This window comes from Scedosporium apiospermum, assembly GCF_000732125.1.
Source record: "Scedosporium apiospermum strain IHEM 14462 chromosome Unknown SEQ_SAPIO_0044, whole genome shotgun sequence".
NCBI classification, from domain to species: Eukaryota; Fungi; Ascomycota; class Sordariomycetes; order Microascales; family Microascaceae; genus Scedosporium; species Scedosporium apiospermum.
Window position 1 is genome coordinate 1,364,023 of NW_015971745.1, and position 12,156 is coordinate 1,376,178.

A 12,156-nucleotide genomic window follows, 5' to 3' on the forward strand; every position below is an offset into this window, starting at 1 on the left:
TTAAAACATCATGCTCTATTGATCTTGTCACAGGCTCAGTCACTCAATAAAGCCCAAGTTTACTGCAAATCATTCAATACAACCCCCACCTCGTATCATTTACTACCCGCAGTCATACGTTGTGACCATACATCTAGTCGTGGGGAAGCTAGCCTCCAAAACTATCAGCCTACGACTGGGACACTCTTCTACAGCTCTTGATGGTAAGATTATCTTATCTGATAATCTGCTTAAAAGAGGGAAATACACGAGGCCATGCTTCAACATGGTCTTCCCTATATTCCGAATACCCGTTTCTCTTTAGAGCTTATCATCTAGCTCTTCGATTACTCGTGACCAAAGTATCTGAACACTCCAAACCAACATCAACATCCAAAGCGATGAGCACCCTCTCCACTGAGAAATCCTTATTCCCACCCCAGGACCGGCACCAAAGCACCCCCTCGATGGGAGTAAACCGCTCATCTCTATCAAACCTGGAAGGGAAACCTGTTTGGGGTCGCATTGGGAGGTCTGCACGCCTTCAAGAGTTTACTGCCACACCGCAGGAGAAACCCCAGAACCAGGAGGCCCAATCCCAAGAGCTTGGTAATTGTACCGTTTTCACGGGGCATATAAAGTCTGGAACAGGTCCGTTGAGAACCGACGAATATATTTATCTATAATCGAATTGCTAATAATCTGTATTCTAGGACTTTCATTTTATCTTCCATCCTATGATGTATCTGGTCCACTTAGTTCCACCGACATCCCATCTTCATGGCGTTCATCGCTTCGGGCCAGTATCGCCTGGCTTTCTTCCGCCCTTGCCGTCGTATCCCTTGTGTGGTTCGGAAAGCATCTATTTTTACTTATCTTTCACTCTATTACGCATTTCTTTCAGCAGCCCCTCTCTAACACACCCGAACTTATACCACTCTCCAGGAGGTCAGACTGTGGTGCAGGACGGATTAACATGAGCGACTATGACATGCCTCTACATATTGGTGCTCTTTTCATTATCCTATTTGTATCAGCAGCGGCCGCTGGTTTTCCCGTTTTAGCGACAAGGGTTCCTGGGTTGAAGATACCAAGTTCGGTATTATTCACCATACGACACTTCGGGACAGGCGTCATTATCGGTGCCGCATTCGTCCATCTACTTCCGCCGGCCTTCGTCAATCTTAGCGACCCGTGTCTTGGCCGCTTCTGGGTTAGGGATTACCCCGCTATCTCAGGGGTGATCACGATGTCATCCGTCTTCCTTATCGTTGTCCTCGAGATGCTTCTTCATCCAGCCTGCAGGACTCCTCGAACCCAAACTCTGACTGCCTCCAGCAATCACCAATTGACTGCCCGACATGTTCCAGTTGAAGAAGAGGCTCGGATCAAGAGTGGTAAACACGAGGCTTCTGACCCAGTGAATACTACTGCTCAGTCACCACTCAGGGATCAGCCTGATATAGGTTTGCATAACGTTCGTTCGACAGAAGTAATGACTCCAGAGCAACGGCAGCGCCGGGAGATCCTTCAATGTCTCCTCCTTGAGCTCGGCATCCTCGTTCATAGTGTTTTTATTGGAATGACTCTCAGCGTCTCCACTGGGAACAGCTTCATCGTCCTCCTAATTGCCATTATCTTCCATCGTAAGTCCAACGATCATATCAGCGAAATAATTAGGTAGTAACTAACCGGGCCGCCACAGAGCTTTTTGAAGGCCTCGCTCTAGGATCTCGAATCGCCGATATTTCCTGGCGGGATGGTGCTATCCAACCTTGGTTGATGGCTCTAGCCTACGGATGCACGTGCGTACTCTGTTCTCTCTCTCTGTTCTCTTTCTCTGTTCTCTCTATTACTATGTCTAGATAATAACAGTACCTTGGACACAGAACACCAATTGGCCAGGCGATTGGCCTAGCCACCCACACCCTTTACAGGCCAGACTCGAAGACTGGACTTCTCCTTGTTGGGATCTTGAGCGCTATTTCAGCCGGTTTACTTACCTTTGCGTCCCTAGTCGAGCTTCTCGCGCCAGATTTTCTTAGTGACGAAAGCTGGGAAACCCTCTATGGTAAAACACGTGTTTACGCTTGTCTACTTGCCTTGTTTGGGGCTTTCTTAATGAGTCTTGTTGGCGCGTGGGCGTAGTTTCGACCTTTGAGATCATTACGGCGTACGAGCCCTACCAGCTTCATCGACGTAGCCTCGTAGGGGTCGTGGCCCTGACGCGGCGTAGAACAATACACGCTATAATATCCTACAGTCTAATAGTATAGTCCTAGGACCCCTACACTACCGGTCTTAAGTCGTATAAGAAGACTATAAAATAAATATTCTTACTATCATTATAGCTGTATATAGCTGAAGAATAGGACCAGGTAGTCGGGCCTAGTAGAAAAGAGTAAACTATAGAGTAATAGAAGAGATTGTAAGAAATATAAATTACTTATATTTATAATAATTTATAAAAAATCTAGATTAACTAAGATTATAGTAAAGTAAAGTAATCTAAGAAGATCTAGAACGAGCTAAAAAGAAAATACTTATATAAAATATAAAAAGTTTTTATATATTTAATTTATTAGCGAGAGCGTCAAGGCTACTGTTAGTAATTATATTACCAAGTACGGCGGCATCGATATTTTAGTCAAGTAAACGATTCTCACTGTGTCGTTCAACGGGAAGAAAAAGGGTAACTTTGTTTTATAGTAATGTCGGTCACTCTGGGCCCTGTGGCTCCGCTGCGATGAGCGAAGCTGTCTGGGCTATCCAGAGCAGCGTCAACCTCAAGTCGGTCCACCTCTTCTGCCACTTTATCCTTCCTCCCATGGAGGCACAAGGCCACAATGGAGTTAAGGTAGGAAAACAGGGCCGCTGGTTCCGCTACGGAGTCCGACGCGGGCCCCGTCATCGCGACGAAGAAATGGGCGTCCTTGGCCTCGCTCGATTCCCGGATGCTCGCCTTGCATTCTTCGAGGCTAGAGAAGCCGTGGCTGAACATGTAGGTCCAGTGGTGGGCGTTTTCCTCGCTGCCGAGGCGCTTGCGCAGGGATAGGGCGTGGCCTGGCTCGTATGGGACAAGGGAGCTTTATCGACCGTGGAGGGCGATACGGGTCGGCCACCGTGCCGGGTCGTTGGGGCAGGGGGGCCAACGGGGAGGTCCATAGCTCACAAAATAACAGAGCAAACGACAATTCAAGGAGTGAAAAATAGACGATAGCTGATATTCAGATTCTAGAATTTCTAGTGGCGGCCAAGCCGAATCGACTATTGTGGACTTGATGTCGTTAAGAAGGCGCGCAAGCTTATAGGACGACTCATTCGTCGGTCCTCTAGCACTCCGGGAATATACACGAGCCGACTCTTAGTTAGGTCAGTGACCCGACCTAACTAAATTTCTATAGGAATTAAAGCATCTTATTTAGTATAAATTCTAATCTGGCCTAACCAATATAACTCCTTTTTGACTACATTGGTCACCAATACCTGACAAAACCCGAGACGAGCCCTTCCCCGCCATCGAAAGCGATTCTTTTCTCGCCCATCCCCAGGTCGTGCAAGGGTAAGTAATCAACCCGCCACCGGGCCTTCTTGTTTCTTCTCCCTTTCTCACTCTTCTCTTCGTTCTTATCACCATCGCCATGAAGCTTAATATCGGCTGCGAAGGAGCTCGCAAGCAGGCATACAGCCATAAGCGGCGCAAAGATCATGAAGACCACCCGGAATCCGTGCATCCTAACCGCCAAGACCTCCGCCACGATCTCCGGCGAGCCAATATCGCCAATCCGCCAGCTTCCATCGAAGACACCGGCCAGGATCTGCGAAGGGACTTTGCCCTTGAGCGCGGCGGCAGTCACAGCGTCAAGCACGGCCGTGGGAACAGCAACACCAGCGACACCTCCAAGGGAACGCAGCAAGCTCCGTGTTGACGTTGCGACAGAGCGGTCCTCTGTTCTTGAGAGAGCTTGAAGAACGGCGAGGCTGGGTTGATAGACAAGCCCTACGCCGGCACCTTCAATGGCGAGAACATGGCGTATACCATCGTCGATGTGTCGAGAGAAAACATGATTCTCAAAGCCGTGCCGAGTGTCCACAGGACGAAACCGCATCGCAGAACGATGCTGTATCTGTGCAAGATGTCAGCGGTGTTATGCATCATGGCGCGGGATAAAAAATCGACGAATTACAGTGCAGACATGGACATGATGGGCCCCGAGAATGCCCCGGCAAGACTCTGGGCAAGAAAGAACGACATGGTCAACTGCGTTCTTCAAGGGGCTGTACCCTCGGACAGTCTGGAGGTACAAGGCCATGAAATATTGAGTTCCTTGCCAGACAAAGTCGTGAAGTAGACCCCGGAAGAGGAGGATGGCATGTGATCAATAGGCGTAGCGGCATGATGGGAATCTTAGCAAAGTAGCCCTCGACAAAGAGGAAAATGATGACAAAGATTCCGCCGGTAATGATCATCGAGATGGTTAACGGGCTGCGTCACGGCCAGACACTGCCACCAGAGGCGATCGGCATCTACAAAAGGTGAGCTCAACCCTCCCCAAGGTTCAGGATTTTTTTTTGAGACTTGAGTCTTACCAGTAACAGCACAATACTCGTGACGGAAGCTTCGACGCCAGGCCAATCAATCTTCTTCACCTTTTCCTTCCAATTCCCAGCCACAGACTTCAGAGGGAGCAGGAAAACGGGGAGCACTCAACATCCAGCAGCCAACATCGCCGGGACCCAAAACTCCCACCTCCACCCGTCAAAGCCGGCATCCAGAAGACTTGCAGCGAAAAAGGGACCAATCAAAAAGCCGATACGATACTAACCGCGAAGCTAATCAAGCCTTGGTACTTGCCGTGTTCCTTCAAGCTGACGAGGTCGCCGATGATGATTCCCACGAGCGAGCTGATACCGCCGCCACCGATACCGTTCAAAGTGCGCGATAAGTAGAGCTAAAGGAGGCTTCGTGCGAACCCGGAGAGTAAGTTGCCACCGATGACGAAGGCGACGGACGTGAGGAGCACTGGCTTGCGGCCGGCAATGTCCGAGAGGCGCCCGTACAGGGGCTGAAATGAGGTTTAGCCCAGCAGATGCGCAGTTCCAGCCCAGGTGATACTCAGACCGGCCTTCAGGGCATTGCCGATATTGGGTGGGGCAGTCGCTACGGCGTTCATGTCCAGGCTGGATGTAAAGTAGCAGAGACAGAGGCAGCAGTAGGCAGCCATGAGGCGCGGGAATGAGAGCCGCGCCATTTGTTCGTCTCCCGTGGATAGTGGTGACTCGCTTCGGTGGCCCTTCGATGCTCGTTGCTCTCACCTCGACATCTTGGCTCGTACCGTTGACGTGGTCAATGGATCGCCATCCACTTTGTTTTTTGCGAGCGAAATATATGCGCGATTCTTCTTTGGGCCTACCTGGGTAGTCTCACTCAATTTGTCATTCAGAATGTTATGGAAGGATATGAGCGGGGAAGAAACCAGCCGTTTTAGTGGAGCAAACGTCTTCCTCAGAAGCACATCACTTACCAGGGTTGCACTTGGACGTTTGCAGGAGGCGGAAACTATTGCCAAGAGTGAAGGATTGAACGCCGCCAAGCAAATAGGAGCTGAAAGACTCACGACAGCATCCGATTGCTCGCGGTCAGAAAGTTAGAACCTCATTGCACAGCCTGGAATGTGTGAGTCAGTGTTATAACCGAGGACAGGAAACGACAAGATGTAACCACGATAAGAAAAACGAAATAAAGCCAAAAAAATTACTTGGAGCGCGGGACTGGAGAACTTCGCGTCTGGTAAATCGAATTGAACAAAACAGACAGCTTCCGACATCCTACCACATACGCGGGTTTAATTTCCATTCTCGCTTACATATTGATGGGGCAATTCCAGACCGACTCCTCCAACTCGCACTCCGCAGCACCTTAATACAAGACCCCTCACACCGAGGCTCCAGACCTCCGAGCCGTTACGGTTGCAAATTCCGGCTTCAAAATCACATAGTCGACCTGGACGGGTCCCAATATCTCCCCTCCCCAAAATCAATCGTCGCATTTTCCATCCGAATACCCAAATGCCACCGACCAAGCCCAGGCCAAAAGTTCTCCCCCTCCGCGCCACCAATAACTTGACCCCTACCATCCGTTTGCTGCCGCAAGTCGAACCAGCCTAGCTTCGTCTTCCATGAGCTCTGGACGGGATCGATGGCGCACCACTTGCTCGTACCGGGGAGCTCCTTTTGGGAAGCGTCTTTTCCTTCGGGGAGGGGCGGTTGGACGAGCGTTGGGTTGAGGCCGAGGTAGCGGAAGACGGCGGCGGAGAAGGGGAAGCTGGGAGTGAAGGGGACAGGTTTGAAGGATGCTTGAAAAAAAGGCACTGTGGCGGCTGTGGCCTCGGTCGCGTCGTAGGTGCTGCTCGGGCCGGAAGCTTTGGGTGTGTCGTGGGGATAGACCTTGACGGTTGCGGTAGAAGTAGAAGGATCGGTGTGCCATTCAAACTTGGCAAGGTGCTTGGGGATGTTCCAATCTGGAGGCTAAGGTCAGTATGGGATATATGAAAGATTCTTGGGGGATTGTTCGATTGTAATTTGAAGCATGTTGGAAATGAGCGGCGACAGCAACACTTAGAGGGACACTCACTCGTCCTGCCGTTCCAGCAGGTATACTTCTGCGACACATAAATCCTCGTAACTCGGGCATTCCGCTTCGTCACCCGCTTCCCAGTCTTCTCATCATCAACAACATTCTCATGAGACCCCGGCACAAAGAGCAGCTCATCATACGGACCAACCGGCGACTCCGTATACCGAATAATCTGCACGACGCTGAGCCCGCCGAGGGGTTTGCTGCCTTCGGGGGATGCAAAGGCAGAGTTGGCTTCGAGGGGCGAGTAGGCCATGGCCGGCATGTCCTCAGCCTGGGTGCGTGGGGTCCACCACGCAAATTGGTAGACAGTGCCCTTGAGACCCCATGGTGCGGGGACGTGGACAATGTCGTCGGGGCCGGCGATGGGTTCCATGGCGATAGGAAGAAATGGAAAGGGACTATGGGGCGATCCTGCGGGGCTAATTAAGTTCCAATTAGCTTTTTTATCGAAACATGGATAATAATTACGAGAATGAAGCTGTCAAGATAGCTTCGGCAGGGTTAGACACCTCAGTAGTTAGGCAATAACAAATGCCGTAGTGCAGTGATCTAAACCACGTGCGGTGCAACCTGCATAGCACGTGCACCGCTGATCCATTGTTTTACTACTTGTTTATAACACGAGGTCCAGCCATGGGCAAAGTCCCCAGGAACTTGCCCCCCGAAAACTCCAAAAATTCCAAAGAAGAAAGCGAGTATATTTAATATTGGAGATGCTAGAGTGATGCAACCAGCTGGATACGGGGCCTACAAACAAGACCCGTCGCATGTAAGGGTCGCAACCAAGAGAAGAGATTTGGCCGCGGCTCCAAATCTTCCGCACCAGCCACAGTGCACACTGCAAACCTACGTAGTTAAAAACAAGCCCTATAGCGTGATGTGCGGGCAAACAAAGATTCAAGCCTTCCCAGTTCTGGCGATTTGTAGGGCTATCACGCACGCGAACACTCGGGACCAACGATGAAATTGTCTGTAGGCTGTGAGCATGACAAAGGGGGCTATGCAAGCCTGAACGTTGGTTCTCGACGAGTGAATTCAACACTTGATCTCTCACCCTGGTTTGGGTGGTCTCCTATCTCCCTTTGTGTCGAGGTGGTGGAGATAGCACTTCATTGGCATAAATTGATGATCTATTCGGAACCCTACAAAGAGTGCGGGAATGATACGGAGTGCGTCGAGTGCTGCCATAAAACCTTTGTTCTTCAGCATCCTATTAAGGTTACCACGATATCTCTAGAGAATAAGCGAGCGCACGACTTGAACAGGGGCAGTCTGCACGCCTAAATGGTCAAAAAGGCGTTTCCTATTGTCATCCGGAAACCTGAGAACGACATCTTAATATTCCTCTGCAAATGCGTTAGATCCCGCTCGGTAGGCGAACCAGTTTACAAGTAGTTAGTATCAGAAGGCAACCGGTTCTATATGCAAGCTATACTTAATCTACATAAACCCCAAGAGCCTGAGTAAGCGGCCTTGTATTTCTTAGGTTTGATCTCCTACAACTTACTCCTCCCCTATAAGAATAAAGTATATAAACCCTTGTATAAGAACTACCTGTAGGACTACGGGATGCAGTTAGAAGGCGCTGATCTCGAAAATCGACAAGCGGTCTGGAGGCATATGCTATTTTCTATCATCCATACCATCTGCGAAAGGTTTTCGGTGGATATACTCCACTTATTTAGTCAAAATGGTACAGTCCCTAAAAAGTTATTGGTATGCTTGGGCAGAGACGCAGAAGCTATGGGATGCAAAGAATGATGATAGCTGGGAGATCCTTGATTCAGGCAGATCTTAGCTGGGCAACTCTAGTCTCTAGTTCTCAGGCCACTCTAAGCTTGTATGAGGGCAGCAGAAGTTTGGAGGAACTATAAGGCTGTCTAAATCTCCTTATTCAATAGAATTTTATTGATGTCAAGATCAGACACGCTTAGGAGTCATTCCCTGTTGGGATCGTTCGAGTATCGACAGGTTAAAGCCCGTCACTTCCTCCCCTTCTAGGTTCGCTAGTAGTGCTGAACAATATCTTGTCCCCAGTAGCACGCCGCCATCTTCAGGGGCGAGAGACATTTGGATTTTATCTCAAGCCCATCCTCTGCAACCAGGATGAACCGGTCCCACTCTGCAATGTCGTCTTTGGTACTGTCGCCTCAATCATCAGCATACCCTGGTCTCCTTCCAATCCTTGTACTTGGCACACTGACTGAACACAACATGCTCGCAGGCCGCCGGAAGCTTCACTCCCGTGTCCAATTCGTTTCGCATCTGCAAACATAACTTGTACCCCCTCGGGTCAATCTTAAAGTGGCTGAGCTCTTCGCGAAATCGGGTGACTCGTTCGGCATGGTCGGGGCCTAGCGCGACTGTATTGTCGTCGAATCTATTAAGGACGTGCAAATCAGGAACACCCGATCGGGGGAGAGGGAGATGGGCGCTGCGGCCCCCCATGTGTCCCTTCACTCCACTCGCCGCGGGCCCGATATTGGAATGTATTCAGGCTGCGCGAGTTGAGCCAACGCGCAAGATAGGAGTACCCTCGGTGTTCCCGGCTGTGAGCGTGAAGTCATGACAAAAGATTACCCAATTCTGAACTGCTCCCGACCAATAAACTCAACCACCAAGGCGAAGAGTAGGACAGGATACGCTTGAGGACCCCGGCACCGCAAGCTTTTGCATGAGCATCCCCGGATGCCAGCAAAGGTCTGTGACGCATGCATTTTACGACTGATCGGCAAAGCGCCTTAGCCGAGAACGTGTTTGATAGCCCCACAGGTTGAAGGAGCTACACCCGCATCATGGGGGGTTGGTTTGTCAACTTGATGAGAAATAAAAGGCGCGTAGCACGAAATATTGGTAAGCTTTGTGGCAAGAGTGCTCTCCAAGTACCTACTCAAACTATTGTTATAGTCTCCGTCTGCGCATCGTCCCACAAACCCGGCCCGCTCTCCCACATCGGAAAGTTTACTCCAAGGCCAACTCTCTCGTACGCGCCCTCCACCCTCCGCGATGCCCTCAAGACCATAAACCACTCCGAACCGCCGGTTCCCCCGCCGGCAGCAGCCATACAAGTGTAAGTCTCCTCTGCATCGAGTTCGCCGGGGCAGTCCGCGTAGAAGCTCTTGGAGGAGCCTGACGGTTTCAGCTCGAGAGAGGCCAGGATTTGTCCAGGGTGCGGAACACCCGCCAGAGCGTGTCCGTGGGTTACGCGACTTTCGACGACCAGCTTTCCCCCGCGAACCCCACCGGTATGATCAGACGTCGCAAGCTCCACGGACGCGGTAAGAATTCGGAAGAGCGGATGCAGCCCGTTTTCTTGTTCTTCCCATGCGTGGCTGATGACACCGTTGACAGAGGCCCAGCTCCAGGTAGGAATGCCGACCTCCCTCGGATGGGGACCCGGGCGAGCGGGACCGACGTAGGGCCCGATAATCCAGAGCAGTTCCTGGCCGAGGTCTTGTCGCCACATTCCCGCGAGGTAGTCATCAGAGACGTCAAAACGGGCTCGAAGAGCTCTCTGGAACTGCTGGGCGAGACCGGAAAGCGCGGGCAGCTTGTCGCTTGCGAAAGTGAGGTTCCCGGCACTGAAGAGTGTCACGATGCTGGACCACTTCTTGTAGGCATTTTCGAGTTTGAGGTGCTCGTCATGCCGGAGATCCCGAAGCCAGCTGAAGGAGCCGCGATTCGCGTCCTGCACAGGATCAAAGGATCCATCGGACCCGTCCTCATCGTCTTCACGCTCCTTCGAACTGTTCGCCCAGCCGCATTCGCATGCCCAGCAGCTATCGCACTCCCACCAGAGCTCGTCGGCCGTGTAGTACAAGACCCGTCGCGAGAGGACGCGCTCCTGGACCGTCCACGCCCGTCGCGCGAGGGGGAGCTCATCGGGGCGGAGCATCCACGACTTTTCCGCCTGCAGTCCCGACTCCTGTCCCGAGACATTGATGGCGAGCGGATTGCCGAGGTGATCATCGAGGGGGTTCATCCTGGCATAGACTTGTGTGCCCCTAAAGGAAAAGGTGTTCTGGCGCTCTGAGGAGCCGAACCATTGGGGACCAAAAATGCCCCCTCTGGAGCCACGGGACCGGGCAGCGGCGATGGTGAGGGTCGATGAGGAGTAGACATCGCACATGCGGCTGGACTCGCGAATCCAGTCGTCTTCGTCATCCTGGATGATGCAGAGTGCGTCGATCCAAAGGTAGGGAATCTTGAGGTGGCGGCAAAGCTTGATCGCATCTCTAGCTGTCCGCGGAAGTTCCTCCATGGGTATGCCCTGCATGAAGCCGGGAAGTGTTTCCTTTGTAGATTTGAGCTGGCCCTTTTTACCCCAGCAGTAGCTCAAGGCAGCATATCGGCCCGTGGTGCCCTTGGTCTCCACCAGAACTGGATCCTTACCGTCCAAGCCGATGTCGATTACACGCGTGGGCATTGGGGCATCAGGATCACTCTTGCAGCCCTCGTGCTTGCTCGTGCAATCGTCCAACCAGCGCGCCGCAAGCTGTAGGCTCTCCTCGGAATCGGAATGAGGTGCCACTGGGTCCAGCGTCCGGATATGGGGATGGGGAGACTCGACGCCGGGAGGCACAAAGACGGACAACATCACGTCGTCCTCGTCCATGTCTGCGAGAAACCACACCCCCAACGTCTTCTTAACACCCTTCGGCGGGTATATGGTTATGGTGGATTCCTCGTCGACTTCGAAGGCGTCCGCCATCTCGTGTAAGAGGAGGCAGATGTCGCAGGTGGTTTTCTCGGCCACGCTCCTGAGTTTATCTATGGGAATTGAATTTTTGATTTCCGCGAGAAAATTCAATTCTGCGAGATTGTTGCAGATGCAGCTGTCCTCGGCTGATTCCATATCGGATTTTTGTGCCCGGGGAGGATCCTCCCGCATTGGTGGCGGGGAAGGCGAAGACATTGTTGGCTAATGACACCACCGTCTACTCGAATAGCCATCGTCGAGAATTCCGGGTTGGATTGTCGTGATATATGATCTCAAGCGACGCCTAGGTGACAATAAAAATAAGTTCGGAGTAACATTACCACCGGTGGCAGTGTAAAGCGGGGTAAAGCGGTGAAGTTAGAGACCCATCAGTGCCTTCCAGCCGTAACAGGGTTTAACAAGGCGGAGTAAGCTCTAGGCAATGTCATAGGCCGACCTTTAGAAAGCCCAAAGTAGTAAGATATAGTAGAAAGATAATAGTAGGACGGCTACTTATAGTAGTTAATAAGAAAAGTAATTATTAAAGATAATAATAATTATTATAAGCTAACTTTTATATAAGCTTAAAGTAATAAAATATAATAGAAAAAAATAATAAAATAATTATTTATAATTATTTAATAAATAATAGAAAAAATAATTATTAAAAATATTATAATTAAATTAAAAAAGTTTTAATTACTTTTTTAATTATATAATATAAAAATATTATTTATTTTACTTATCTTTAATTTTAAAAAACTATATTATAATTAAAAATAATTTTTAAAAAAATAAATATATTATTTATTTTATAATAAAACTTTTATTATATATA

General features: G+C 50.3%; 2 protein-coding genes and 1 pseudogene across 2 annotated transcripts; all 3 read right to left on the reverse strand.

Moving 5' to 3' along the window:
• Positions 1-2,653: 2,653 nt before the first annotated feature.
• Positions 2,654-5,231, reverse strand: SAPIO_CDS1212 (uncharacterized protein; the record flags this gene model as incomplete). The annotated part of the gene is made up of 6 exons (XM_016784535.1): positions 2,654-3,042; positions 3,593-4,106; positions 4,570-4,656; positions 4,806-4,931; positions 4,993-5,045; positions 5,096-5,231. 6 exons carry the CDS (start codon positions 5,229-5,231, stop codon positions 2,654-2,656), a joined length of 1,305 nt encoding a protein of 434 aa, XP_016646090.1.
• Positions 5,232-5,970: 739 nt separating this feature from the next.
• SAPIO_CDS1213 (Uncharacterized protein) lies at positions 5,971-6,992 on the reverse strand (the record flags this gene model as incomplete). The annotated part of the gene is made up of 2 exons (XM_016784536.1): positions 5,971-6,500; positions 6,614-6,992. The coding sequence occupies 2 exons, from the start codon at positions 6,990-6,992 to the stop codon at positions 5,971-5,973; spliced, it is 909 nt and encodes a 302-aa protein (XP_016646091.1).
• Positions 6,993-9,509: 2,517 nt separating this feature from the next.
• SAPIO_CDS1214 lies at positions 9,510-11,534 on the reverse strand (annotated as a pseudogene; the record flags this gene model as incomplete).
• Between the last annotated feature and the right edge of the window lie 622 nt (positions 11,535-12,156).